This window comes from Cotesia typhae, unplaced genomic scaffold (assembly GCF_013202065.1).
Source record: "Cotesia typhae breed Kobodo isofemale line unplaced genomic scaffold, CoteBio_Ctyphae contig_123, whole genome shotgun sequence".
Classification (NCBI taxonomy): Eukaryota; Metazoa; Arthropoda; class Insecta; order Hymenoptera; family Braconidae; genus Cotesia; species Cotesia typhae.
In genome coordinates this window covers 1,509,420-1,535,457 of record NW_027423715.1, presented here as the reverse complement: position 1 = coordinate 1,535,457, position 26,038 = coordinate 1,509,420, and the positions used below count along the sequence as shown (strand labels likewise).

Below are 26,038 nucleotides of genomic sequence, written 5' to 3'. Positions count from 1 at the left end.
CAGTGGAGTATTTTTTGTTTTTGTTGCATTCCATAGTAGCTTTTTTTTTTATTTGCCTCCATTTATGCTTTTTTATTTATTTATTTATTTATTTATTTATTTATTTATCTTAAAAATTTATCGATCGCGGGCTTTATTAAGCTTTCATTCTTGTGATTCAATAATACAGTAATTGATTTTATGTTCATTTATTGCCGAATCGATACGAATTTATTATTAATAATAATAATAATAATAATTTTTTTTTTATTAGTTGTAAATTAATTAATTTTTTTTTAATAAATCACACGATTACATATATAATTGTTGATGTAATTTACAATCGAAAATTTTGTCGAAAAATATAATTTATGAAATTTTTATATAAATTGATTATTATTATTATTAATTATTTAATTATATTTTTATAATTAATATTATGATTATTATTATTACAATAAAAGTTTCGCCTAATTTTTAATTACTCATACCTTAATAAAATTTACGTATTTTATAATGTAGTCACAAATGCGAATGTTAATTGCCAACCAAAAATATTAATATTAATAATTATATTATTTATACATATATATTTATATATTTATCAATATATATACTTTTGCAAGTAATACTTAGTCAATAATGAAATCACTATTCCTCAGAATAATTCCATTTACTCGTGGTAGCGGCTTACTAGCTTATTTGATTTATGATATTAATGAAATTATACTATTTTCAGTAAAGTATTATTCATTTATTTATTTTTGCTATCATTACGTAAAAAATAGCTACCGATACTCTCTACTTAACTTGTTTACTTGATTTTTATATTTTTTAAAAACCTTTTTTTATTTATATTTAAATACTCATGACACATAAAAAACGTCAACTTATTTTTTGGCAATAAGGCTAGTGAAATTAAATACAATCACTAGGTTTGGCGCAATGGTGATGTACAAACATGATATAATGTAATTATAATAATTATAATATAAATGAGAATAATAATTAACATTTATATAATTAAATTGTATCTACTTACAATCTATCAATAATTATTTTATCTGTATACTGTGCAACCAAATAGTTAATAATTATATTATAAATATCCATAATAACTAAAACTAATTACCAATATATATATATTTATTTATATAATAATAATATTAATAATAATAATTATTAAATTAAATAAAATATATTTAATTATTGAGTTGTCAAGACGCTGAAAAAAATTGCTGCAAGCGTTGTACTGTCCTACGATCTAAAGCGCAAAGATCAAAGTCAAAAGTTTTACGTGTGATTTCATACTGTCCCGTAGCGGCAATAACTTGAACAACGCGTTGTAACTCCTGATTGTCCTGGAGAGTCATTATTTTTTGTTGTAAGTCTTTGAGCTGAGACACGTAGTCTTCAGAGAATACCAGCGGCTCGTCAGTTTCCGACTCAATTAGCACGCTGTTGGTAGAATCAGGGGCTATTTGTTCACTCTCGTGTTCGAATTCTTGTTTAACAGTTTCCATTTCTTCGGGCAGTTCTTTAGCAGCCGTATACCCGGCTGTCATTTCGACAGTTACCGGTGACTGGCTGGAGGACACGGGTTCTAATGGTGGTGAAAATCCAGTGTCTTTTTCACGTTTTGCAGGAACTTCCTCCTCGCCTTTGCTGTCACTGCGTCTTTTCCTCTTCCTATTGTCTCTTTCTTCATTACCATTATTACTCCCGGTGCCACCACCGCCAACAGCAGTGCTACCGGTGGCATTGCTGCCTCTAACAGGCTTTAATTTTTCCTTTTTCACCTTATCACTGCGCTCACGTTTCACATGATCAGAACCCGGCGATAACGGCCTGGCAGGTCGCTGGCTCTCGGTATTATTTTTGACAGTCTCCGGCTCAATTTTACTGTGCAACATCGTCTTGGAGTCTTCCTCATCCCCAGAATTCGCAGAGTCACTGCTATTATCGCGATCGTGAGTTTCGACAATCGCGGAATTTGTTTGAGGAGGGTTACTCGTAACAGGAGCCGATTCTTTTTCATAATTTTTCTGCTTGTCTCTTTTGTCTCTTCTTTCGCGTTCGCGACTATCATCAGTCCTTTCTTTCTTCTCCTTCTTGCGATGCTTGTGCTTCTGTCGATCCTTGTCACTGCGTGCATCTTTGACCTTCTCGACGACCTCTGGCGGCTTATCGCTCCTGGACTTGGAATTGCTTCGATCCTCCTTAACAGGTTTAGGCGATTTCTTCCCGTTTTTCGGCTGCTTGCTCTCCAGAGATTTATCTTTCTCCGTTTTATCATGCTTATCCACTTTATCGAGACTCTTTTTGCTATCGGAACTCTTTGGTTCTTTAACTTTATCACGATCTTTATCACGCGTTTTATCCTTACGATCAGGATCTTTTTCATCTTTATATTTCTTCTTCTTTTTATCGTTTTTCAATTCCTCGAGCGAACCAGAGTTGGTGCCACCGCTGCTGCTACTGCTCTTTGGAGCCTCTTTAACTTTATCCTTATCTTTACTGCTCTCTTTCTCCGTCGTCAATTTCTTGTGGTCTTTCTCACGTATTTTAGGTGACGAAGACGACTTCTGCGCGTTTACAGAATCAGGTGGGCTGAGCTGTTGCTTTTTAACAGCTGGAGCTGCTGTCGGCGAGGAGGGCCTTTTACTACTAGGACTTGCGTGACTATTTTTACTACTTACGGGACTAGGAGGTCGCTTGCTCTTCTCTTTACTACGCTCTTTATCCCTCGTAACGTCTTTACCTTTTTTGTCTTTCTTCTCTTTCTCGTCACTGTTATTTTTATCACGTTTACCGTCCTTGTGAGGACTGTGTTTTGTTTTAGCAGCCTTACTCTCATTTTTTTCCGACTTATCTGGTGGTAATTTTTGATAACTCGTTTTTTCTCCAGTCTTGCTTTTATTTTCCGGCGATACTTTTGATGTTTTTATTGGAACGCCGAATAAATCAGCAAACACTGTTTTTGGTTCTGAAACACGATGTTTTTTGGTATCACTACCACTCAGTTTAGGCTTTCCAACCATCGGAACAGATACTTTTGATTCACTTTTATCATGTCCCTCTTCAGTAATTGGTACTGAAATCTAAAAAATTAAATTAATTATTAATTTCATTTATTAAATAAAATTTACAATACATAAAAAAAAAATTTCTTGAAACAAGTGTATAATTTTAAAGAACTTGATCTTCTTGATTTGAGTACAAAAATTCTTGAGCTAATAAATTTTTTAAATCAGTTGTAATTGAGAAAAAAAAAATTTTTGTCTTAATTTTAGACAATTACGCTCTTTAAAATTATTTTCTTGGTTTAAGAATTTTTCTCTGGAATAAAGTTAATTTTTTTTCCCTGTACAAAAACGCAACAGATCTTTTATTAAAATCAAATAATATTAAAAATAATTCCAAGTGTTGCAACGATTGTTATGCAACACATGTTTTTAATTAAAAATTAAAACATTAAATAAGTAAACAAAAAAAAAAAAAAAAATACTTACACCACCGCCTTTCAACAATTTCCTCCGAAATTCATCCGACGGATTGATAAACAATTCTGTATGTGTCATAACACTGTTCAAAGGTGGTCCACAATCTTGGAGCGTCAAGTCATACTGAAACTCAATTTTCTTGGGTTCTTCATTATTCTTGAGATGAATAACAATCGGCAATATAAATCCAGCGTATCCAGACTCTTTCAACGAATACGGCGGGTTTTTGACAGTCCGCTTAGGATTCGAGAAAGTATCGTGCAGGACAAAGACAACTGAAAGGCATATAAATATTAGATGACATGTGTATTGATTTGCAAATGATGTGAGTACTATCCCAGGTAACGTACTATTTATTTCGCTATACTCTCAACAGTGTAACAACAATAGAATAATAGATTTAATAAACGTATACCTTTCTTAACATACTGGCTTATGTCCGCGTTGTCAACACCTCGAACATAGAGGTCCCAATCGTGAGTATATCCTTCAGGAGTAGTCCTGGCTCTTAACATCGACGTATGTCCGAATTCCAGAGCTATTTTGATTGCCATTATTTTTCTGAAATAATAAACAAACAAACATGAGTATCACTATCCACATGGATTTTATCAATAAACAAATCTAGAGATAAAAAGCTAACCTTAAAATTAATTTCTTTACGTACCTCGTTAGTAACAGTCATAAATATTTATCAATAAACTGTAATAACTCATTAGTTTCTTGGTTGACGATAAAAATAAACAGTTGATTGGTTTTATTTCACAAGTTATTGCAGTCTTAATTATCACATCGTGATTTAATCCAACTCAATAAATAAACTTATTTAAAAAAAAAAAAAAAATAATAATAATAATAAATAAACATTTACAGAATATAATTGTCTATAAAACGTATCAACTTTCAAAATAAATTATCACAGAATAAACCCAGCTCTTGTTAAATCGTTGACATAAATAGTTTATTTTTAAAAAAAATATTTACTTCAGTGTCAACAGCAGTGACCAAACAAAAAATATAATTATTATAGTAATAATAATAATTACTATTATGATAACTCTGGTTGGCCATTATCTATTTTCATATATAAATAACTTGTGCCATCGTTACTCCATGAATAGCACGAATGGTTGCGTACGTGATAACTGATATGGCTACTGGCCCTCTATCCATGGAACGTTCATTTTTTTGAGATCTACAAGAATTATCCAGCAGAGCCACCAATCACAGGAGGCTATTAGCCAACATCACTGCTGATGCAGACACACTGGCTATTGGAGGAAGAAAATGGCGCGAGCCAATCATTTCTTCCAAATTTCACTAATCATCGCTCACTTTCACCAAGATTTCTGCCGTGCATACGTGTGACTTCCGAAGGCGCCAGTTAACACAAGTGGAGGTTAGAATAATTATTAGTTTGTTGATACCAACTGGATGGACCTGCGGATTTGAAATTGTTGTTTAATTTAAATTAAAACACTTTTTAAATAATAACAGGTAATTTTATGAAAATTAAGTTAGCCGACATCTAAAAATTTTTACATGCAAAAAATTTTAAAAATTACTCATGACATTAAAGTTAGCTGTCACTTAACAATTATTTAATTTTCTTTAACAAAAAAAGTTGTTCTAAAAAATTGCATATTTAATTTATTAAAATTTCTACAAGTCAATTTTTTTTTCTATAATTTATTTGTTAAAAAAAATTAAAACAATTGTGAAGTGATAGTTAAATTTAATAACACTGAAGTTGACAGATATTAAAAATTTTATTGGAATTTTATAAATTAAAAAAAAATTTAATTAAAAAGTTTCACATGTGAAAATTAATAAAAATTACAAGAGAAAATTTTTAGAAGCATTTTTTTTATTATAATTAATTTATCAAAAAAATTTTTAAAATTGACAGCTGACAGCTAACTTCAGTGTTATTAAATTTAATGTCATAATTACTTATGCAATTTTTTAAAAATATTTTTTTGTTCTAATTTAATTATTAAAAAAATTGCATGTGAAATTTTTTCTTTTATTATTTTTTAAATATTTTTCCAAAAAAAAAAAAATTCTAAAAATTTTTAGATGGCTAACTTAATTTTCATTAAAATTATTAAAAAAATTTTTAAAATATTTACTTTTATTTTTTTTAAGGAAAATAATTTCCAGATTGGTAACACCAGCTATTACATTGACCTCAGCTCGCCTAACTGTCGTTCGTAAAACCGATGTTTAACCGGAGGAACGAGGATGGGAGAAGAAAGCAATAAAAGATAAAAAGTAATAAATAGTTTGACGGATTTTCAAAGTTGGCGGCAGAAACGACAGTCCCCGGCTTCCATCTTGGTGTGTTCGTTTGAGAAGCCGGGTCCTCGTAAATTAATCGACTTACGTGGATCGCGTGGTTAATTATTATTAGTTTAATAATTATTGTATTATTGCTGGAATATATTGTCGATAAGTAGTTATATTTTTGGTACTCTGGGTGTACGGTATGCTCTAGGTAAGACCTTTTATCTCTATGATACCACACACACTGATTATTTAAAGACGTAAGTGTATGTTAGAGATGCATGATAATATTATAAAAATTTTTTTCTTTCCTCATACTGGCTACTGTGGGTGTGATAAAATTAATTCATACATTTGTTATTAAATTTAAATAATTATTAAATTTTTTTTATTTACATTTAATTAATTATTAGCATAATTTACCGTCATTTGTTTATTATTTATTAATTTTTCTTCGAATTTATTTTTCGGAGAGATTTTTATAATTAACAATCAGGTTAGGTTTCGTGAGACATCAATACTATTAGTTAATTTAATCATTTTTTTTACTCCCTTCAATTCCAAAGTCTAAATTTTTTTTAAAATAATTTTTTTATAGTAATTTGTGATAATTTTTCTGCATAATAATTAAATATAAATAAATTTAATTTTTTTTCAGGACTGGTGAAGCATTTACGTGTTAGTGGTTTGGTGAGCGGCTATGCTGGTGTAGAATTAAACAGTACCATTGTACGTAATAGTCGAAAATTAAGTCCATTAATCAATAGTGTTAACGATCTATATTATTTTTGCTCGAAATTATCCTGCGAAATGGCATTACCGAGCAGAGCACGTGTTTATGCTGATGTTAATTCACATAAACCGAGAGAGTACTGGGATTATGAATCATATGTAGTCGACTGGGGGTAAGTATTCTATTTGTTTAGTAATATAAATTAATATTAGTCATAATTAAGCTTAAACTTTATATAAACTGTTGTTATCTTTTGTAGGCAGCAAGACGATTATCAATTAGTAAGAAAATTAGGTAGAGGAAAATACAGTGAAGTATTTGAAGCTATCAATGTTACAAACAATGAAAAATGTGTTGTAAAAATATTAAAGGTTGGTCATTAATTTATTTTTTTAAAATAAATGTGTTGAGTAATGATGATGATGATGATGATAATAATAATAATAATTGTATTATAATTGTAGCCGGTGAAGAAGAAGAAGATAAAACGGGAAATAAAAATCCTCGAGAATCTACGAGGCGGAACTAATATAATAACACTGCAAGCCGTTGTTAAAGATCCTGTTTCAAGGACACCCGCATTAATATTTGAATACGTCAATAATACAGACTTTAAACAACTTTATCAAACACTTACGGATTATGATATTAGATATTACCTCTACGAGCTTCTCAAAGTTTGTTTATTTTTTTTTTGTTATTTATCTTTATGATAAAAATATTGATTATTGATTTGGTAATTGTCTATAAATAATCTTAAACAGGCACTGGATTACTGCCACAGCATGGGCATTATGCACAGAGATGTTAAGCCGCACAATGTTATGATTGATCACGAGAATCGTAAGCTGCGTTTAATTGACTGGGGATTAGCTGAATTTTATCACCCGGGACAAGAATACAACGTTCGTGTTGCATCACGGTATTTCAAGGGACCAGAATTGCTCGTTGACTATCAGGTAATACAAACAAATATAACCAAATATATATTTCACTATTAATAATAATTATCAAATTTGCAGTCAGTATTTGACTGCCGTGACTTGTGAATTATAAATAAACAAAAATTTTGCTTTATGACTTTTGTTAAATTGCACTATAATTTCTTAACGATTGGCCTTTTTAAAGATATAAGCTTTCATTTGAGTACCCACATGCATATTTGATATATTTTTCATATATACATATATATATAAATATATAAAATATATGAAAAATTGATGTGGGTACTCAAATGAAAGGTCTCGATGAGTGTAATGTCGGAGTGAGCTTATATCTTTAAAAATGTCAATAGTTCACAAGATACAAGGTCGTTTCTTAATTATGTTAAATTGCGCTGTACTTAATAATAAAAAAATTATTTAAAAAAATTTCAGATGTACGATTACTCTCTAGACATGTGGTCCTTGGGTTGCATGCTCGCGAGCATGATATTTAGGAAAGAACCGTTCTTCCACGGGCACGACAACTATGATCAACTGGTGAGGATCGCCAAGGTATTAGGTACCGAAGAGCTCTTCGAGTACCTCGATAAATATCATATTGAGTTAGACCCGCGGTTCAATGATATCCTGGGCCGTCATTCACGCAAACGTTGGGAACGTTTCGTTCATTCAGAAAACCAGCATCTTGTATCTCCTGAGAGTCTTGATTTCCTTGACAAACTCTTGCGCTACGATCACTACGAGAGATTAACCGCGCGAGAAGCAATGGATCATCCTTATTTTTGTAAGATTTTTTTTCTATAATCTAAATTTATTCTTTTCTCCAAAGAATTAATTTTAATATTTTATTTTTATTACTTTAGATCCAATAGTAAAAGACCAAGGTCGACTAACAATGGTTTCATCTTCACCTACTCCCATGACAGGCTCGATGCCTGTAGGTGAGTAGCAACTCAGGTAATGTCGCCATTAATAATTTTTTTTTAAATATTTTTTTATATTCATTAGTCTTAATACCTTTTGTCTAGCCTAATTCTGATTAAAATTACTTTAATTTAATTCAGTAATTGTATTTTATGCTCAAGGGAATAGTCAAAGTATTAATCGATATTATGTCTGAGTACTTTTGCTTGTTATTACTTTATTTATCTGTGTTATATTATGTTTATTAATTAAACAAAGTAAAGCAAGATTAAATAAATTTCTAAGAAATATAATTAAAATTAGACGAGTGCGCATAGCTGTTGCGCGTCGTTAAAATGTGCTAGTCTCTTGAAAATCAATTTTAAAATCATTTAAGTCGCAGTAAATTCCAAGAGGGGGTTGCGGTCAACCAGTCAGATCGACAAAATTTAATTTCGAATTATCAAAAATCTAGAAAATTTTTAATTCCGCTAAATTCAAAGTTTATAAAATAACATTAGCTTAAATAGAATAAATAATGACAAAAAAAAATTTTTTTTAAATTGACATTTAAAAATTTTGAAAAATTAAAAATACAATTTTTTTTAAATAATTTTTTAGGGCAAATTTATTTGTTAAGAAAAAATTGTCAAGTGATAGCTAAATTTTATAAGTATTTTACACAATACTAAAGTTAGCCGACATTTTTAATTTTTTTTATTTATTAAATTATAACAAAAAAATATTTTTAAAAAATTGCATGTGTAATTTTTAAAATTTTCTACATGTGTAATTTTTTTTTTTTTAAATAATTTTTCAATAAAATAAATTATTAAAATGTTTAAATGTATTTATGCTAATTATACTTTGAATTAAATTTTTCAGGTGCCCATAACGAGACAATGAACTCATTGCCAGCTACTGGATCGGCTGGACAACAAGAAAATATGAGTGGAGTAGCCACTGGCATGGGCTTCTTAGAGGAGCTTTCTTCAATTCAGCCGATTTCACAGCTATCAAAAGTTCAACATTAGTCAAAAACGGAGGAAATAATAATGATTATAAAACATCTTTAATTAACAACAGTACACCCGTATATGATGATTCATTGTACCATCGACAACATCAATAATAATAATAATAATAATAATAATAATAATATTAATAATAATAATTATAAAAAGAACAAGGATAGATACTTCTGAATTAATGGCATTCCGGTTTATCAATTTGACGGCAACGATATTTTTTCATTGAGACTGAAATATGTCATTTTTTTCCCCTCCGGGTGTAAAGCGTCAACTTTAGCCCCGCTGCGCTAAACAAAGTTTCCGCTTTACACCTTCGTCAGGGAAAAAAATAGTATACACTCCTCGGGAAGTAAATAAGAAAGCCTCAGATCACATGTTTGTTGACCTCGGCTTCGCCTCGGCCAACAATTACATGTGATCTGAGACATTTCTTACTTTACTTCCCTCGGTGTGTAATATACTATTTTGTTTTTGATAATAGCTGTTTTCAATATTAAAGATTAAAGTTAACAAATTATTAAAGTACTTAGTTGATTCGACAATAATTTTAAGTTATATGAAAAGATTTAAAGTAATAAAAACATTTGAATTTTCATTTTTGATATTGATAATAATTAAAATAATAATAAAAAAAAAAATAAATAAATAAATAACAAAAGCCTTCGCATTGTTTACGGTGAAGTGACGGGTGGTTGTTTACTATTACAATTATAATTATAATAATTATTATTAATAATTAATAATTAAGACGTACGCCGAACTGATGAATTTTTTAATTCGTGTGTAGCTCACGGATCTAATAGCAATGTTCCTGTCATATTTCTGTACGGTCGTAGTTATTATTGGATAATAATTGTTATTGTTAATATAACAATAATAATAACAATTATTCTACATTATTAGTCTAGACGCTGTAATACATTTTCGTAAATTTTTGAGGTCGGTGTTTTTTTAAAAATTTTTAAATTTTAAAAAATTTTTTAAAAATAATTTTTTGGGAATTGGTTATTTTTTTTTTAATATTTTAATACCGACCTCAAAAGTTTTCAAAAAGGTAATACTGCGTCTAGATTATATTTAAAGATCGGTGATTTTATTTATTAAAGATAATTTTATTTTAAGCCAGCTTACCCGATCCGATTTAATGGTAGACAATTCAATTTTTATTCATTAATTATTACACTACAATATTGTCAGTATAAGCACTCATACCTTCCTCGGATGAGTGTGTAATAATAAAAAATTTTTTTTAATTTTTAAAATAAATTAAATTTTAAATTTTCTATCAATTTGGCGCGCAAACTTTTTTTTAAATAACTTGTAATAATTAATAAATAAAAATTAAATAGTCTACCATAAAATCGGATCGGAAAAGTTGGCTTTAAAAAAATGTGCTTTAATAAATAATAACAATAATAATATTGATGAAAAATTAAGATCGTTAACTGACCAAGGAGCCAATACATTTATAAGTATCCAAACTCGCATTCACTCTCTATGTACATGATTATTTTAAAAAAATTTTAAGAAGAAAAAAATAAGCAAAAAAAAAAAAAAAAACAAATAATTAAAAATAGTAAATTTAATTAATTTAGCATTTATATGTACGATTTAGATTCTTCACTAATATATTTTAAAAATAAATGAACAAAGGAAAGAATTATTTAAAATATTAAGATTAAAGAAAAAAAAAAAAATTTAGCCAATAATTTCACCCAGCAATTACACAACTTTATTATTATCATTATAAATATTAATTATCTCCCACAGAATCCTCAATTTTAATAAAAAAATGAACAAACGGACCTCTTCGGAAGTTTGTATCCGTAAATTTGTTAATTTAAATATATAAATATATATAAATGTAATTTTTATTTATCCCTAAGTCGATAAATTTTAACTATTACTTTAAAATATGAATGACGAGTAATGAAATAACAATTAAAATATTAATAATAATAATAATTCATAAAAGTAAAAATAAAACTAAATTTGTATGAATCTTTTAATGGAAAATTTGTCGATGGTAATTTATATAATTATAATCAATACTGTACATGATTTGCTTTAACGCAGACTTGTGCAGGCGTATTTATACATAAAAAAAAAAAAAAAAAAAAAAAAAAACAAATAAATCGCTTACCGCATATATTATAAATTCTAGATAAATGTAAAAGTTTTTAATGATAAAAAATATTTGTTTTCATTCACTCTCGGCAATGTAACCAATAGAAAAAGAAAGAAAAAAAAAACAATTATTATTAAATATGAAATAATTTTTTTCTAAAATACACGCGTTTTAAAGTTCTATATGTTTATCTTCACTATTAGAATCATCAGTAGTATTTGTAGCTTCAGGTAACGCTGGTGTGTCTTCGGGAGCTACTGGTTCTTCAGCTGCCTTGGCATCAGTGTCTTCAGTATCGAACGTCACTTCCTCGTCGCTATCAGTTGTCGACGAGTCAGTTTCATTGGCCTTCGAAGTGTCTGATTTTTCTGTTTGGTTCACACTCTCTTGCTTGGGCTTCCAGATTTTCGCCTTATTGACCAAGTATTTGACCTCGCGGTCAAGCAGAGCCATTTTATTAGCAATGTCCCGGACTGAATACTTCACCGGCTCAAACAGAGGAGTCTCGTTTGTTGTTTTGACAACCAAGTCATGGTATTCCTGTAATTTAAAAAACAAGTTATTAAATATTTTTTAAAATTAAATTAAAGATAATTTTTTATAAGTGGAGTCAGCCCATTTTTAGCCATAACTAGGTGAAAAATTAACAATCTCAAATTTTTTTATTGTCGTGATAGAAAAAAATAAAGATTTTGATAACTTTTTTGCCTGCAAAAGTTAGAATAAATTTTGGTTCATATTTTTGGATAAAATTTCTATTTTACCTTTTTTTGATATTTTTAATAAATGTTTTTTTTTTTGGAAAAGTAGGACACAAAAAAACGAAGAATTAAAAAAAAAAAAAGTTGAAGATCCAACTTTCTAAAAAAATTCATAAATTTTTTTGAAAATTTGTAAAATTGTGAATATCAAATTTTTTTTTTTTAATTGTTCATTTTTTTAAATATTTTTCAAAAAAAAAAAAAATATGTCAATAAAATCAAATAGAAATTTTGTTCAAAAAAATGAAAATGAAAATGATTGACCCAACTTGTAAATATTTACCAAAAATTTAATTAAATTAATATTCCTTAAAAAAAAAATTACCTGAGTTTCATTGATAGTTTTTTCTAGCTTATCAATTTCAACTTGAGTAAATATTTGTTCAGCACCTTGGATATTCTTCATATTAGCCAAGAAGACATTGCTTCCATTGAGCATCGAGCGCATACCAGCGAGTACATCTGGACGCTCTCGATGTTCAAAGACACGTTCATAAATTCCAGCAGTTTTTTCTTTCAATTCAACCAATTTTTGTTCATACAAATCAGTTGGCGCGTCAAACCCATCTTCATATAACCAGTCGGAAGTCGTCTGACATATCTTTGTAATTTCTTCAACTTCTTCGGGGGTGGAAGCTTGCTTGTATTCTTCAGTCGTCAAATATTGGAGCGTGTCGATAACAAATGACTCCAAATTATTTTGTGCTGTTTCTCTCTTTACTTTATCTTTATCACGTTGCTCCAGAGCTCGCAGCCTACAAAACAAAAATAATCATAAATAATAATTATAAATAATCAAAAAAAAAAAAAAAATAATCATAAATAAAAAAAAAATAATAACGTTTCAAAAGAAGCTTCTAATTTACTGCCAGTCAATTCTTGAGGTCCAAATTTATCCTGGTTGGCACTGATGGGTTCTTTAAGAACAGTCAACGTCGGTTTCTTTTCAACTTTAGTTTCAGTTTGATTCGACGTTTTATCGTTAGATTTAGTCTCATTATCAGTCTTAACTTTTTCGTCCTCTGGCTTAGCCGGCTGTTCGGGATCTTCATGGACGGGTTTAACATCTTCCTTGAGTAGCTCTTCAGATTTTTCCACTTGATCAGTCTCCTCGGCTCCTGAACAATAATTTAATTTACAAAGTTGTTGAAAGCTTTATTTAAGTTTAAGGGAGAATAAAAAATATCTAACCAGAGAAAAGTTGGCTTATAGTTGAACCTAATTTAGACAAAGTACCCTCATCCTTAACTTCGGTAATAGTTTTCTCAGCAACAGCTTCAACGTTAACTAGATTCAGAATACCACTGTCATCCATCAGGAAATGTGCCTTTATACCCTTGCTCTCTCCGCCTTCTTTAGAATGTTTCTCAAGTGCTTCCGTGACTCCCGATAAATTAATTACCGATAAGTTCAAACTTCCAATAGCTCTGTTAATTAAATTTCATTTATATATATATATATATATATATATATATATATATATATATATATATATATATATATATATGTGATATAAATTATAACTAACTTATTAAAAATTAATTATTTACTAACGAGGTTTACGAATTATGAATAAAAACTTTAAATAAATTTAAAAAATACTAGTGCTATCACAGGAACAATTAATAATAATTTAATAGACAAATGTGGCCACAAAATTTTGCTTATTCTCTTAATAATATAGATTACATTACTCACTCAATTTCATGAGCAGGTAAATAATCCAAATCAGCGTAATTAACGGCAAAAGAAAAGTCTTCTTTGCGTTTATTGAAAGTTATTATTTTCTTTTGTGGGTAGGAATTCATTCTTCCGAACAATGTTCTTCGCACCTAGAAAAAAAATTAACAAACGTTATATAATACTTTATAGAGCACATAAATTATAGCTATTGTAATTACTAGTTGACATATACATTACCTGTTTGTTACCCTTTTCTTCATTAGTTTTATCGAAAACAATTTGAATGGGAAACAGAACAGAGTCTTTTATTATAAATTTAGTAACTTTGAAACCCTGACTCAAGTCAGCTGCTCTGTAGACTCCACCTAGAGCAGCGGCTTCATCGGTATTTATATTTTTCGATAAATCATTTCCTACGAATTCAGTCAGAATTTCTTGGATTTTAGGCATACGAGTACCAGCTCCAACTAACACCACTTGAGAAATTATATCCATTGTTAAACCTGTTAAAAAAAAAAAAAAAAAAATTAGCACATTTGACAATTTTTGATTTTTAAATCAATAAAAAATATTTTATAAAAATTGCACTTAAAAAATTTTTCAAATTTTTTATACGTTAAATTTTTGTCCTTAATTTTTTTTTGATAATTTTTTTTAATAAAAAAATTCCAAAAATTGAATTTCTATTAATAAAAAAAATTTTTAAAAAGAAATTGATCAAGAGTAAACATACCTGAAATAGTCAATGCCATTTTAATAGGAGCAGTGACTCGTTCAAATAAATCAGCGCATATCTCTTCGAGTTTTTCTCTAGTAACAGGAATCTTCATGTCCTGATCATCAAGCAAGCTTTCAACTTGAGCAAAATGATCAGCATTGGCGCTGAGGACATTCTTAACCCTTCCAGCCTCTTTAAAAAGCTTAGCCATTGAACGTGGATTATTGAACACGGAATTCTCCGTCTTCTTGAGTTTATCAAATTCGGTAGCCAAATAATTTTGTAATCTAACTTGTACCTCTAATCCGCCAAGTGTTCTGTCGTAGCCAACGCCAAGAACACTGACCTGTGGGCTGGTCTCAACGAACCCGCGGTCTTTCGTTTTAACATTCTGGTAACTGACAATCGTAGCAGTGGTCGAGCTAGCGCCCATGTCATAAAACATGATGTAGTGCGCGGTATCATTGATCTCCTTGCGATGGAAGATACCGTAGTTTAGCGCGACAGCCGTGTAGTCATTGATCAGCTGTAGCACTTTGATACCAGCCAAATCTGCGGCTTGCATCACTGCTTTTCTTTCAGCCTGGTTAAAGTACCCAGGCACAGTAATAACAGTCTCGGTTATTTTCTGACCAGCCGAGTTTTCCGCAAACTCTCTGGACTTTATCAAAATTTGCGCTAAAAGCAATTCCGGAGTATACAGTGATCCGTCGTTGAACTTGAAGGCAATCGTGTTGCGCTCTTCGTCAGCGACAATCTCATAATACGGGAACCTTTTTCTGAATAATTGAACTATTGGGTTGTCTATTGACTTTCCCAGCAAGTCCACGAGGTACTGGAAACTTTTGGTGGGGTGTTTAGCAGCTACTATTTGAGCATCTTCGCCAAATACTCTCTCGTCTTCGCGAAAAGCGATCATCGTAGCTGTTTTTCTTTTGGATTCTTTATTCAGCGCAATTTCCATCGGAACTCCCGGCTGATTTTTAACAAAATTAATCAAAAATTAAATTTTTTAACAAACTTCTGGAATGTTAAATTAAAAAAATAATACTTACAGAAACATAGGCTACTTTCATCCACTCACTTCCCAAGTCGACGCTCATAACAGCGACGGAATTAACATCTTCAACGTAGAATGACAATGCCACCAGCAGAGTCGCCAATAATCCCGTTAGTATTGACTTCATTTTTATTTATTATATTTTTTCTATGGTTCACAAAGACATTAAAAAATATTTTATAGAAAACTTAATTACATTGACAGCTGACGTCTATTTTGACAAAAGCTTGCTTTCTGGCAATCGCAGTAAGTACGTTTTATTTTACGAGTTATAAATATTGCGGTTTAGTTTAAATTTTTGAGATTATATGCTTGTTAATTTTTCACCTGGAGAAATGTCACAAATAATTACACGTGGCTACCAGTCACAATCCATCAATCGTTATTACAATGTTACAACTAAATAGACCAAGCTGTCGTGAACGTACCGGCAACAATGGGTTATCTTTCGGTTATTCTCCCGTGTGTCAATTTTTCATTGGCCAATACGCTTACAAACACTGGGTATTATTGGTCCGCGTAGTCAAATTGGAGCCAACAGATCAAATGTATTCACTCACATATATTTGTTTGTGTAGATGTATTTATCAAAAGTACAATATCATTCTAGAGCTTCGGGAGTTTAACGCAAGATGGCGGGAAATTTAAATTCTAACTCAGCTGGAAATACTGATTTTTTTATGACACTAGTTGACAGATATAAAAATTTTTTTGGATATTTACAGCAATTAAATTATTATAAAAAAAATGTAATTAAAAAATTACACATGTTAAAATTAATAAAAATTACAAGTGAAAATTTTTAGAAGCATTTTTTTATTGTAATTGATTTGTTATTAAAATTTTTAAAATTGACAGCTGACGGCTAAGTTCAGTATAATTGAAAATAAAGTTAGCTGACATCTAAAAATTTCTATGATTTTTTTTTATTAAAAAATTATGAAAAAAAAATTTTTTCACTTGTTAAAAACTTCAAAAATTATAAATGTAATTTTTAAAAAAAATTTTTTAGCTATAATTTAATAAATTAAGCAAAATAAAAAAATCAAAAATGTTGGCTAACTTTATTATTATTCAGAATTATCAAATTTTCTATTGTTTTTTTTTTTAAATAAGTTTTTAAATTGACAGGTAAGAATTTTTAATTAAACCATTTAATTTTTTTTTTTTTTTTTTTTTTTTTAATATTTTCATTTTTTGTTTCAGATAAATTTATTTTTCTATTTTACCAGAAAAATAATTATTTTTTTTTGCAATATAATTTGATAATGTAAATAGATCATTTTTTAAAGAAGTAAGTACGAATTTTTATTTAAATAAAAAAAAAAATAATATTAATTTTTTTCTAATTTGATTTTTATAAATTTTTCAGATGAAATGAATAAAAAAAATAGCGAATTTAAAATTCTACGTATATGTAAATAATTTTGATATCTTATCATAATTAATGATATAAAAACAAGTCCAACGTGACCTTACGAATGTATATTTCGTCATATGTATGGAATAATTACTCCATACTCGTAGAAATCATTGATGTCACGTATTATATGAATCAATATATTTTTATTATAAAATAAGTTTATTAATTCGTTATGTATCATTTGAGTAAAATTTTTCACCAAAGGTAAGATTTCTTCGCCCAATAAAATTTCACTTTTATAATTACATTAAAATACTTTTTATTTCAGAAAACCATTTTTTTTGCAAACATGTGCGTTTTCTGGATCTGGAGTTCTCAGTACTGCTATCGAAAAAGTATTTATTTTCCATCCAAATTTATTGAATTAAAAATTATTTGGTAATTATTTACAAGTGGGGTCTTGTAAATAATTACCAATTATTTTTATACTAAAATAAATTACAGTAAAAATAAATAAAATTTTCATACAACTTCAGGTACTGATAGCAAATCGCGGAGAAATAGCCTGCCGAGTAATGAAAACAGCCAGAAAACTAGGAGTAAAAACAGTGGCTGTTTACAGCGAGGCTGATCGAGACTCAATGCACGCGGATTTAGCAGATGAAGCTTATTACATCGGTCCATCTGCATCGAGCGAGAGCTACTTGAGACAGGATAAAATAATGGCAGTAGCAAAAAAAACTAAATGTACTGCCATTCATCCTGGGTACGGTTTCCTGTCAGAGAACATGGAGTTCGCGCAGCTTTGCCAGAGAGAGAAGATAATATTCATAGGACCCCCAGCAAGTGCGATCAGAGATATGGGAATTAAAAGTACTTCCAAGGAAATAATGAGCAAAGCTGGAGTTCCTATAATTGCGGGTTATCACTCGAGCGATCAAAGCAACGAAGTTCTCATAACAGAGGCTAGAAAAATAGGCTTTCCTGTTATGATAAAGGCCGTTCGTGGAGGTGGTGGTAAGGGAATGAGAATTGCGCAGGATGAGAAAACTTTTTTCGAAGCTCTAAAGTCTGCTCGTACTGAAGCTCTCAAGTCTTTCGGTGACTCTGACGTTCTTTTGGAAAAATACGTCGTCGATCCGCGACATGTTGAAGTCCAAGTGTTTGCTGACACTCACGGAAACGCTGTTTATTTGTTTGAGCGAGACTGTTCCGTCCAGAGAAGACATCAGAAAATAATTGAAGAAGCTCCTGCTGTAACAATATTTATTCAACGATTAATGAGCATTTAAATGATTTTATTAATGATAATTATAATTTTTTTCAGCCAGGGTTGTCGGAAAAAACTCGTACTGAGATCGGAGAAGCTGCCGTACGAGCTGCTAAGGCAGTGGGATATGTCGGCGCGGGTACTGTTGAATTTATAATGGATCAGAATGATCACAGTTTTTATTTTATGGAGATGAATACCCGATTACAAGTCGAACATCCAGTTACTGAAGCCATCACGGGATTGGATCTTGTTGAGTGGCAATTAAAAGTTGCTGCTGGCGAAAAACTTCCACTTGCACAACAAGATATTACCATGAAAGGTCACGCGTTCGAAACTAGAATTTATGCAGAAGTATGATATTATATTTTAGAATAACTGGAGTGTAATAAATATTGTACTTAAAAATAATTAATGACTATAGCAAGTTTGTTTGATACTTTTAGGACCCTCGCGGTGGATTTTTACCCCAGGCAGGACCTTTGTTGTATCTGAACCCACCAGAGACTGCTCCAAATGTCAGAGTTGAGACCGGAGTTCGACAAGGAGATGAAGTTTCGGTTTATTATGATCCGATGATTGCTAAATTAGTTGTCTGGGGGAATAATCGTGGTGAAGCGCTAAGAATTATGAAATCTAAATTAGCAGACTACCATGTAATTTAATTACATTAGTTATTTATAATTAGTCATTTTTTTTTTTAAGTTATAGAATTTTAATATTAAACCATTAAATTAATTAAAAATAGAAGTAATTTTGGTAAATATTTATAAGTGGGGTCAACCATTTTTATTTTCATTTTTTTGAACGAAATTTCTATTTGATTTTATTGATATATTAAAAAAAAAAAAAAATGCACAATTAAAAAAAAATTTTACAAAATTAGCTTGACCCTACTTGTAAATAATTACCGTAATTTTTGCTTACAGATAGTTGGGGTAGAAACAAACATAGAATTTCTGAAAGACTTGTGCATTCATCCTAAATTCAAAGCTGGTGTAGTGCACACAGGTTTTATAAATCAGTGCAAGGATTCATTATTCCCAGAGCTGCAAGTTCCCAGCGATATATTATGTCAAGCAGCGTTGGCCACAATACTATGCGAAGATTTAGCTTGTTTAAAAACAGCAGTGAATTGTAAAAATCCCTGGAGTCCGTTCAATACAGAGTTGGGATTTCGCGTAAACCACCCGCTTGCTAAACAATTTAATTTTATATTTAATGACCAAAAGTTAATGGTCGATGTTAAATATACTGAACCAGAAGTCTATTCAATGCGAGTTAATGGTATTGGTCCTTGGAGAAAGGTCATAGGTACTCTGACTCAGGAAGATAATGTGCTTGAATTAAAATCCGAGGTTCAAGATACTAAAATGAAGACGAGAATCGTTAAAATTAATGATCAACTCTATCTATTCACTAATGTAATTTACACGATTTTTATATTAAACCATTAAATGTTAACGGGTCATTTATTAATCATTTTTATTTAAAGGATCGAGCTTGGAAATTAAACTTACCTCAGCCAGAATTTTTATCCAAGCTAAATAAAAAGTTAGACTTGAGTGGCGCAGCAGTGAGTTCAATTCCGGGAGTTGTAGATAAAATTCTTGTGTCTCCTAATGATGTTGTTAAAAAAGGAGACGCGTTGCTCATTATTGTCGCAATGAAAATGGAGGTTTGTGATTCAGTATTAAAATATCTAATAACTAAACTTTTTAATTACTGACTAATGAATTTAATCATCCAGCACTCGATTCGAGCATCTGCCGACGGAGTAATCGAAGAAATTCTCTGCGGAGTAGGCGATACCGTTGCGAAAGATCGCTTGCTCGTTAAAATCGCCGAGCAAACTCAATAAATTTTCCATCCACATACAAAAGTATTCGATATTTATTTTTATAAAAATATTTTATATAAAAATATAAACTTTATATAACATTAAGCTCTTTACCTATTTCAACGAAAGCGTTTACCGTGCGATCAATATCCTCTGGAGTGTGTACTGCGCTTAGCTGTACTCTAATCCTCGCTTTACCCTTCGGTACCACCGGATAGCTGAATCCTATCACATAAATTCCTCTTTCCAGCATTTTATCAGCGAATGTAGAGGCTAATTTCGCGTCACCAAGCATCACTGGAGCTATGGGATGGTTATCGCCGCTTATTGTAAATCCAGCTGATTTCATTGCCTTTCGGAAGCGCTGAGTATTTTCTTCGACACGGCTCATCAACGAGGGATTATTCATCACCAGATCCAACGCCTAAATTTTAAAGATATTATTATTATAATATTAGAACAAATCTGTAAAAATTTTTTTGGTTAAAATTCAAGTACTTTAATTCCAATTGCAGCTACTGGTGGAGGTAAAGCGTTTGAAAATAAGTAAGGCCTACTACGTTGTCTCAATAAATCAATTAATTTTTTTGATCCAGTAGTATACCCGCCAGCAGCTCCTCCCAGTGCTTTTCCTAAGGTTGAATTAATTATGTCAACTTTTCCAAGTAAATTGAAGTATTCTTCAGTTCCTCTAAAAAATAATAAATTTGTTAATTTATTAAAATATTTTGGTAATTATTTATAAGTGGGGTCAACCCCATTTTGGGCTGTAACTAGGTGGAAAATTAATATTTTCAAATTTTTTTTTTTACAGCGCAATTATGATAAAAAATTTATATTTTATTTTTTAATACCTTCCAGTCTTGCCAATAAATCCAGTAGCATGGCAATCATCAACAAAGGTAATTGCATCGTACTTGTTCGCTAAATTAATTATTTCAGTCAACGGAGCAAAATTACCATCCATGGAGAAAACACCATCTGTAACGATAAGCCTCAAACGAGCTGACTTAGTTTCCTGAAGTTTAGCTTCCAAGTCAACAAGATTTCTATGCTGGTACCGGAATTTCTGGGCTTTACACAACCGAATCCCATCGATAATTGAAGCGTGATTCAACTCGTCGCTTATTACTGCATCCTCGGGCTTCAGCAGAATCTCAAAAAGACCCGCGTTCGCGTCGAAGCACGAGGCATAAACAATAGCATCTTCTCTGTCATGAAACTCAGCAATCTTAGCCTCTAATTGCCGATGTATATCTTGAGTTCCACAAATGAATCTTACTGAGCTTAATCCCGCTCCGTATTTATCTAAAGCTTCTTTTGCCGCAGTAATCAGCGCTTGATTGTCCTAGTTTCAATACAATTATAATTAATAAATTTAAAATACCAAAAATTTGTCGACGTCACCAGTTTTGACATAAACCATCTTTCTATTTTTAGCTTAAATTTAATTACCGACAATCCTAAATAATTATTAGCACAAAAGTTTAAAACTTTATGCCCGGTATTTAATTCAATATTTGTCCTCTGGGACGAAACGATTATTCGTTCATTTTTCCAAGTTCCAGCATTTTTTATTTCCGTTAGTTCTGGCTGGAGTACTTCTGGGTACGCGCTGTACGCTCTGAGATTTATTTTAGCTATTTTTTTGGGCAAAGCCCCGCAATCTGTAAGTTTAAAATTTGACAAATTTTATAAATTGCATATTATTAAACAATAAAATAAAAATATTAAAAACTTACAGGTGATTCGTGATGAATACATTTTTTTTGTCTACTTTATATCTTTATAAGACCAATACTAGTTTGGATATAAGGCCAAGATCCTTAAACTATAGATCAATAAACAGGTTTTCATGATCTAGCAACAACTAGTTGACCTTGGGAGTAAAAAAAAAAATCTTATTGAATTTTTATCCTTAAACAAGCGGTAATATAAATACATATATAAAAGTGTACTTCGTAGGTAAGGACGAAGGACGAAAAGAGCAGATATATAATAATATAATGTAATATAATAAATATATATAGAATGCAAAATATAGATAATAAAAGGGGCTAAAAGTAGTCTGCATTGACTATAATAATAATAATAATAATAATAATAATAATAATAATAATAATAAAATTCAGGTAGAAATAGAATTCCATCCCATTTGTACTGTACAGCTAGAGCTCTCCTATACAATACATTAAAAGTTCAAAAACATTTTAAAGGATTCCCGTGGGCTTTTTTGACAATACTACCTGAGACCCGCACTGAGTCCCAAATGGATCCGTCGTAAATGACAATTGCACTTTGTGCATTCAACAATTCCTTTTCTTCTTTCTTCTTATTTTTTTTTTTATTTTATTATAGTTTCTTGCGCTCTTTCATCGGCTGACAATTGATCGGAGCTGTATTATGTTATGAAGCGAAAATTCTTAAAGTTAATATAAGCAAATTCTGTCGCATCAAAGGGCGTTTGCCACCCACCTTACTATTATATCGATTACTATGGTGAAAAAATACTCCGCGCACTCGCAGATGAATCTTCATCGCTCTGATTCCTCTCTATTATCATCTCGTTGTCAACACAACTCTTTATTCTCATATAGAGAGTCCGATAGTTTTTTCATACAAACTATAATCAAAAAACATTTTTTTATGGATTATGAATTTTAATAATATTTATATAGTTTTACTCAGCTTTTTACCGTTTATTAATGCAAGTGGTAAGTTTCTTCAAAGTTTTATTTATATTCTTCATTATTGTTTTTTGGTCCATTAAATTATTGAGTAAAACGCCTTGCTATTTATTTTTCTTCTGACAGTTTTTTTTGGTGATAACCTAAAATTATCAGTCGCCATTTATGACACTGAAGTTGATGGACATTAGAAATTTTTTTAGAATTTTATATCAATTAAATTATTATAAAAAAAAATTAAATTAAAAAATTCCACATCTTAAAATTAATAAAAATTACAAGTGAAAATTTTTAGAAGTATTTTTTTATTGTAATTGATTGTTAAAAAAATTTTTTAAATTGACAGTTGACCGCTAACTTCACAATGATCCCCATTTTTGTTTTTAGTTTCAAAAAATTCAGATGAAAATTAAATTAGCCGACATTTAAAAATTTTTGTAATTTATTTTTTTGGAAAAATAATTTTTAAAAAATTTTCACATGTAGAAAATTTTAAAAATTAGACGTGCAATTTTTTAAAAATATCTTTTTAGTTCAAATTTTAATTTTCATAAAATTAATTGATGTTAAGTGTTAAATGCTGTATAAATTAATGGTAAAAATAAAATTGAGTCATTTCAGGAATATTGCTAGGACCCAAAGTTTATGAAGCAAATCCAGATGCCAAAAGACTGTATGATGATTTATTGTCAAATTACAATCGGCTTATACGGCCTGTTGTCAACAATACCGAAACTCTTACTGTTTGGTTGGGGTTGAAATTGTCACAATTAATAGAAATGAATTTAAAAAATCAAGTTATGACTACTAATGTATGGGTAGAACAAGTATGTATTTATTATTTCTTCTTTAATATATAAAACTAAACAATACTAAAGTTAGCGGACGTTTTTAATTTTTTGATTTTCTTTTAATTATTAAATTAGAACTAAAAAATATTTTTTTTTAATTTCACGCATTGTTTTTCAAGTTTTTTACAATTGAATTTTTTTTTTTTTTTTAATTTTTTTAGTTAAAAAAATTATAAAAATTTTTAGATGTCGGCTAACTTAATTTACATTTTAATTTTTTTTCATTTATTCAATTATAACAAAAAAACATTTTTAAAAAATTGCAAAATAATAAAACCCTTTTTATTTACAGAAATGGTTTGATTATAAATTACAATGGGATCCAATGGAATACGGTGGTGTTGAAATGCTTTATGTCCCTTCAGAAAATATTTGGTTACCAGATATAGTTTTGTACAATAAGTAAGTAACCAATTAAACAAAAACAAATAAATAAATAACCATAATTCATGATTAATGATAATATTTAATTAACTAGTGCTGATGGAAATTATGAAGTAACATTAATGACCAAAGCAACATTAAAATATACGGGTGAAGTCTACTGGAAGCCTCCAGCAATTTACAAATCATCATGTGAAATAAACGTCGAATATTTTCCATTTGATGAACAATCTTGTTTGATGAAATTTGGCTCCTGGACTTACAATGGTGCTCAGGTAGGTTTAATCATATTTAATAGAAATTTTTTAAGCAATAAATTATAGCAAGAAAAATTTATAAGTACAATTTAAAAAAAAAAATTTCTTGATGTAGATTTTTATTAAAAAAATTGACAAGTGTCTGCAAATTTTAACGTTATTTAAATTTTTAGGTGGACTTGAAACATATGCAACAGCAACCAGGTAGTAATTTAGTAGCCACTGGTATCGACTTAAACGAATTTTACCTCTCAGTCGAGTGGGATATTCTTGAAGTACCAGCATCACGCAATGAAGAATATTACCCTTGTTGTATCGAGCCGTACTCAGATATTACATTTAATATAACAATGCGCAGAAAAACACTTTTTTATACAGTTAATCTTATAATACCGTGTGTGGGAATTACCTTTTTAACAGTTTTGGTATTTTATCTACCAAGCGATTCTGGAGAAAAGGTAAAATTTTTAAAAACAATTATTTATTTTACAATTAGCTAATTTTAATTATAAAAAATTATTACAGGTCTCATTGTGTTCATCAATTCTACTGTCATTGACAGTGTTTTTCCTCTTATTAGCAGAAATAATTCCGCCGACATCATTAGCCATACCGTTACTCGGGAAATATTTATTATTTACCATGATATTAGTGACACTGTCAATTTGGATCACTGTCGTCGTATTAAACGTTCATTTTCGGTAATTATCTATATTATGAAGAAACTACAAGATTGCTAGTTTTAAATTAATTATCAAAAAGATTTCGATAAACAATTAAAAATTTTTTTAAAGATCACCAACGACTCATAAAATGTCCAAATGGGTAAGAAAATTATTTCTCCATTGGATGCCACGACTCTTGATGATGCGACGAACTCCTTACGCTACTCCAGAGTATACTGATATGTACATAGAGACTGGATACTCGAATGATTATGATTACAGGTTTAATATTAATTAATTACTAATAAAAATTCATCATAAATTAATTTTTTTAATGATTAAAAATTAAAATTTTAGCTACGGCGATAACGAAAGCGAATACACGACAGACATGAAAGAAAACCCAGATGAAATGGACCGAGTTACACTGGGTTACAAAAATATGGAGGACGAAGATGGACATCCTCATGGCTCTAGCCATGACAGTGATAATATGCTGCTCAAACACTTATCTCCTGACGTAATGTCTGCGCTAAAAGGCGTACGATTTATAGCACAACATATTAAAGATGCTGACAAAGACAACGAAGTAAGCTTAACAATTTTTTTTTTTTAATTAAAATTAAAATTTAATTAATTAATTAATTAATTTATAGGTGATTGAAGATTGGAAGTACGTTGCAATGGTACTAGACAGATTTTTCCTGTGGGTGTTCACGATCGCATGCACAGGTGGAACAGCTGGAATAATATTACAAGCTCCAAGTCTCTACGACACGCGAGTCGCACTAGATCAAAATCGATCCCCGGGAATTCCTATGCGCCAGGGTAAAGACATGCGAACCGTTGGAATTGGAGAAATCGACAGTATTTTGAATAAACAATAATTAATTTAAAAGATAAATATGCTCACTTAATATTAATTACAAATTAATAATTACTTATAACTGTCAAAGAAATAAATTATAAAATTAATAAATGAAAAAATTTTC

At 30.0% G+C, this 26,038-nt stretch overlaps 5 protein-coding genes across 11 annotated transcripts; 3 read left to right on the top strand and 2 right to left on the bottom strand.

The window, feature by feature from the left end:
• Positions 1-1,107: 1,107 nt before the first annotated feature.
• Grp170 (hypoxia up-regulated Grp170 co-chaperone protein) lies at positions 1,108-16,169 on the bottom strand. The gene is made up of 12 exons (XM_074256249.1): positions 15,725-16,169; positions 14,685-15,645; positions 14,189-14,454; positions 13,967-14,100; positions 13,460-13,695; positions 13,110-13,386; positions 12,594-13,023; positions 11,682-12,047; positions 7,389-7,453; positions 3,898-4,043; positions 3,492-3,757; positions 1,108-3,080 (listed from the first exon to the last, which is right to left on the bottom strand). The coding sequence occupies exons 1-12, from the start codon at positions 15,854-15,856 to the stop codon at positions 1,197-1,199; spliced, it is 5,163 nt and encodes a 1,720-aa protein (XP_074112350.1). The 5' UTR covers positions 15,857-16,169; the 3' UTR covers positions 1,108-1,196.
• On the top strand, positions 5,782-11,514 carry Ckiialpha (casein kinase II subunit alpha). Of its 4 annotated transcripts, none has more exons than XM_074257786.1 (8): positions 5,782-5,979; positions 6,427-6,673; positions 6,761-6,872; positions 6,966-7,178; positions 7,266-7,460; positions 7,878-8,229; positions 8,309-8,402; positions 9,234-9,371. In XM_074257786.1, the coding sequence occupies exons 2-7, from the start codon at positions 6,579-6,581 to the stop codon at positions 8,392-8,394; spliced, it is 1,053 nt and encodes a 350-aa protein (XP_074113887.1). In that variant the 5' UTR covers positions 5,782-5,979; positions 6,427-6,578; the 3' UTR covers positions 8,395-8,402; positions 9,234-9,371. The 4 variants fall into 4 exon arrangements, with proteins under 4 accessions (XP_074113887.1, XP_074113890.1, XP_074113897.1 ...); XM_074257789.1 differs by having other exon boundaries at positions 5,782-6,028; XM_074257796.1 differs by lacking the exon at positions 5,782-5,979 and adding an exon at positions 6,133-6,264.
• A 940-nt stretch (positions 16,170-17,109) lies between the features above and the next one.
• On the top strand, positions 17,110-20,307 carry Mccc1 (Methylcrotonoyl-CoA carboxylase 1). Its single transcript, XM_074257314.1, has 8 exons — positions 17,110-17,356; positions 17,421-17,487; positions 17,629-18,348; positions 18,420-18,716; positions 18,809-19,018; positions 19,292-19,786; positions 19,858-20,040; positions 20,113-20,307. The coding sequence occupies exons 1-8, from the start codon at positions 17,325-17,327 to the stop codon at positions 20,221-20,223; spliced, it is 2,115 nt and encodes a 704-aa protein (XP_074113415.1). The 5' UTR covers positions 17,110-17,324; the 3' UTR covers positions 20,224-20,307.
• On the bottom strand, positions 20,294-23,187 carry Gcat (Glycine C-acetyltransferase). Of its 2 annotated transcripts, XM_074257362.1 has the most exons (7): positions 22,899-23,187; positions 22,678-22,825; positions 21,945-22,081; positions 21,658-21,869; positions 21,057-21,550; positions 20,701-20,893; positions 20,294-20,626 (listed from the first exon to the last, which is right to left on the bottom strand). In XM_074257362.1, the coding sequence occupies exons 3-7, from the start codon at positions 21,964-21,966 to the stop codon at positions 20,294-20,296; spliced, it is 1,254 nt and encodes a 417-aa protein (XP_074113463.1). In that variant the 5' UTR covers positions 21,967-22,081; positions 22,678-22,825; positions 22,899-23,187. The 2 variants fall into 2 exon arrangements, with proteins under 2 accessions (XP_074113463.1, XP_074113457.1); XM_074257356.1 differs by lacking the exons at positions 22,678-22,825; positions 22,899-23,187 and adding an exon at positions 22,449-22,483.
• On the top strand, positions 22,583-26,033 carry Nachrbeta2 (nicotinic acetylcholine receptor beta2). Of its 3 annotated transcripts, none has more exons than XM_074257335.1 (9): positions 22,625-22,916; positions 23,511-23,716; positions 24,033-24,142; positions 24,219-24,399; positions 24,555-24,839; positions 24,907-25,082; positions 25,176-25,328; positions 25,404-25,635; positions 25,703-26,033. In XM_074257335.1, exons 1-9 carry the CDS (start codon positions 22,856-22,858, stop codon positions 25,931-25,933), a joined length of 1,635 nt encoding a protein of 544 aa, XP_074113436.1. In that variant the 5' UTR covers positions 22,625-22,855; the 3' UTR covers positions 25,934-26,033. The 3 variants fall into 3 exon arrangements, with proteins under 3 accessions (XP_074113445.1, XP_074113436.1, XP_074113429.1); XM_074257328.1 differs by having other exon boundaries at positions 23,502-23,716; XM_074257344.1 differs by lacking the exons at positions 25,176-25,328; positions 25,404-25,635; positions 25,703-26,033 and having other exon boundaries at positions 22,583-22,916; positions 23,502-23,716; positions 24,907-25,086.
• The last annotated feature ends 5 nt before the right edge of the window (positions 26,034-26,038 follow it).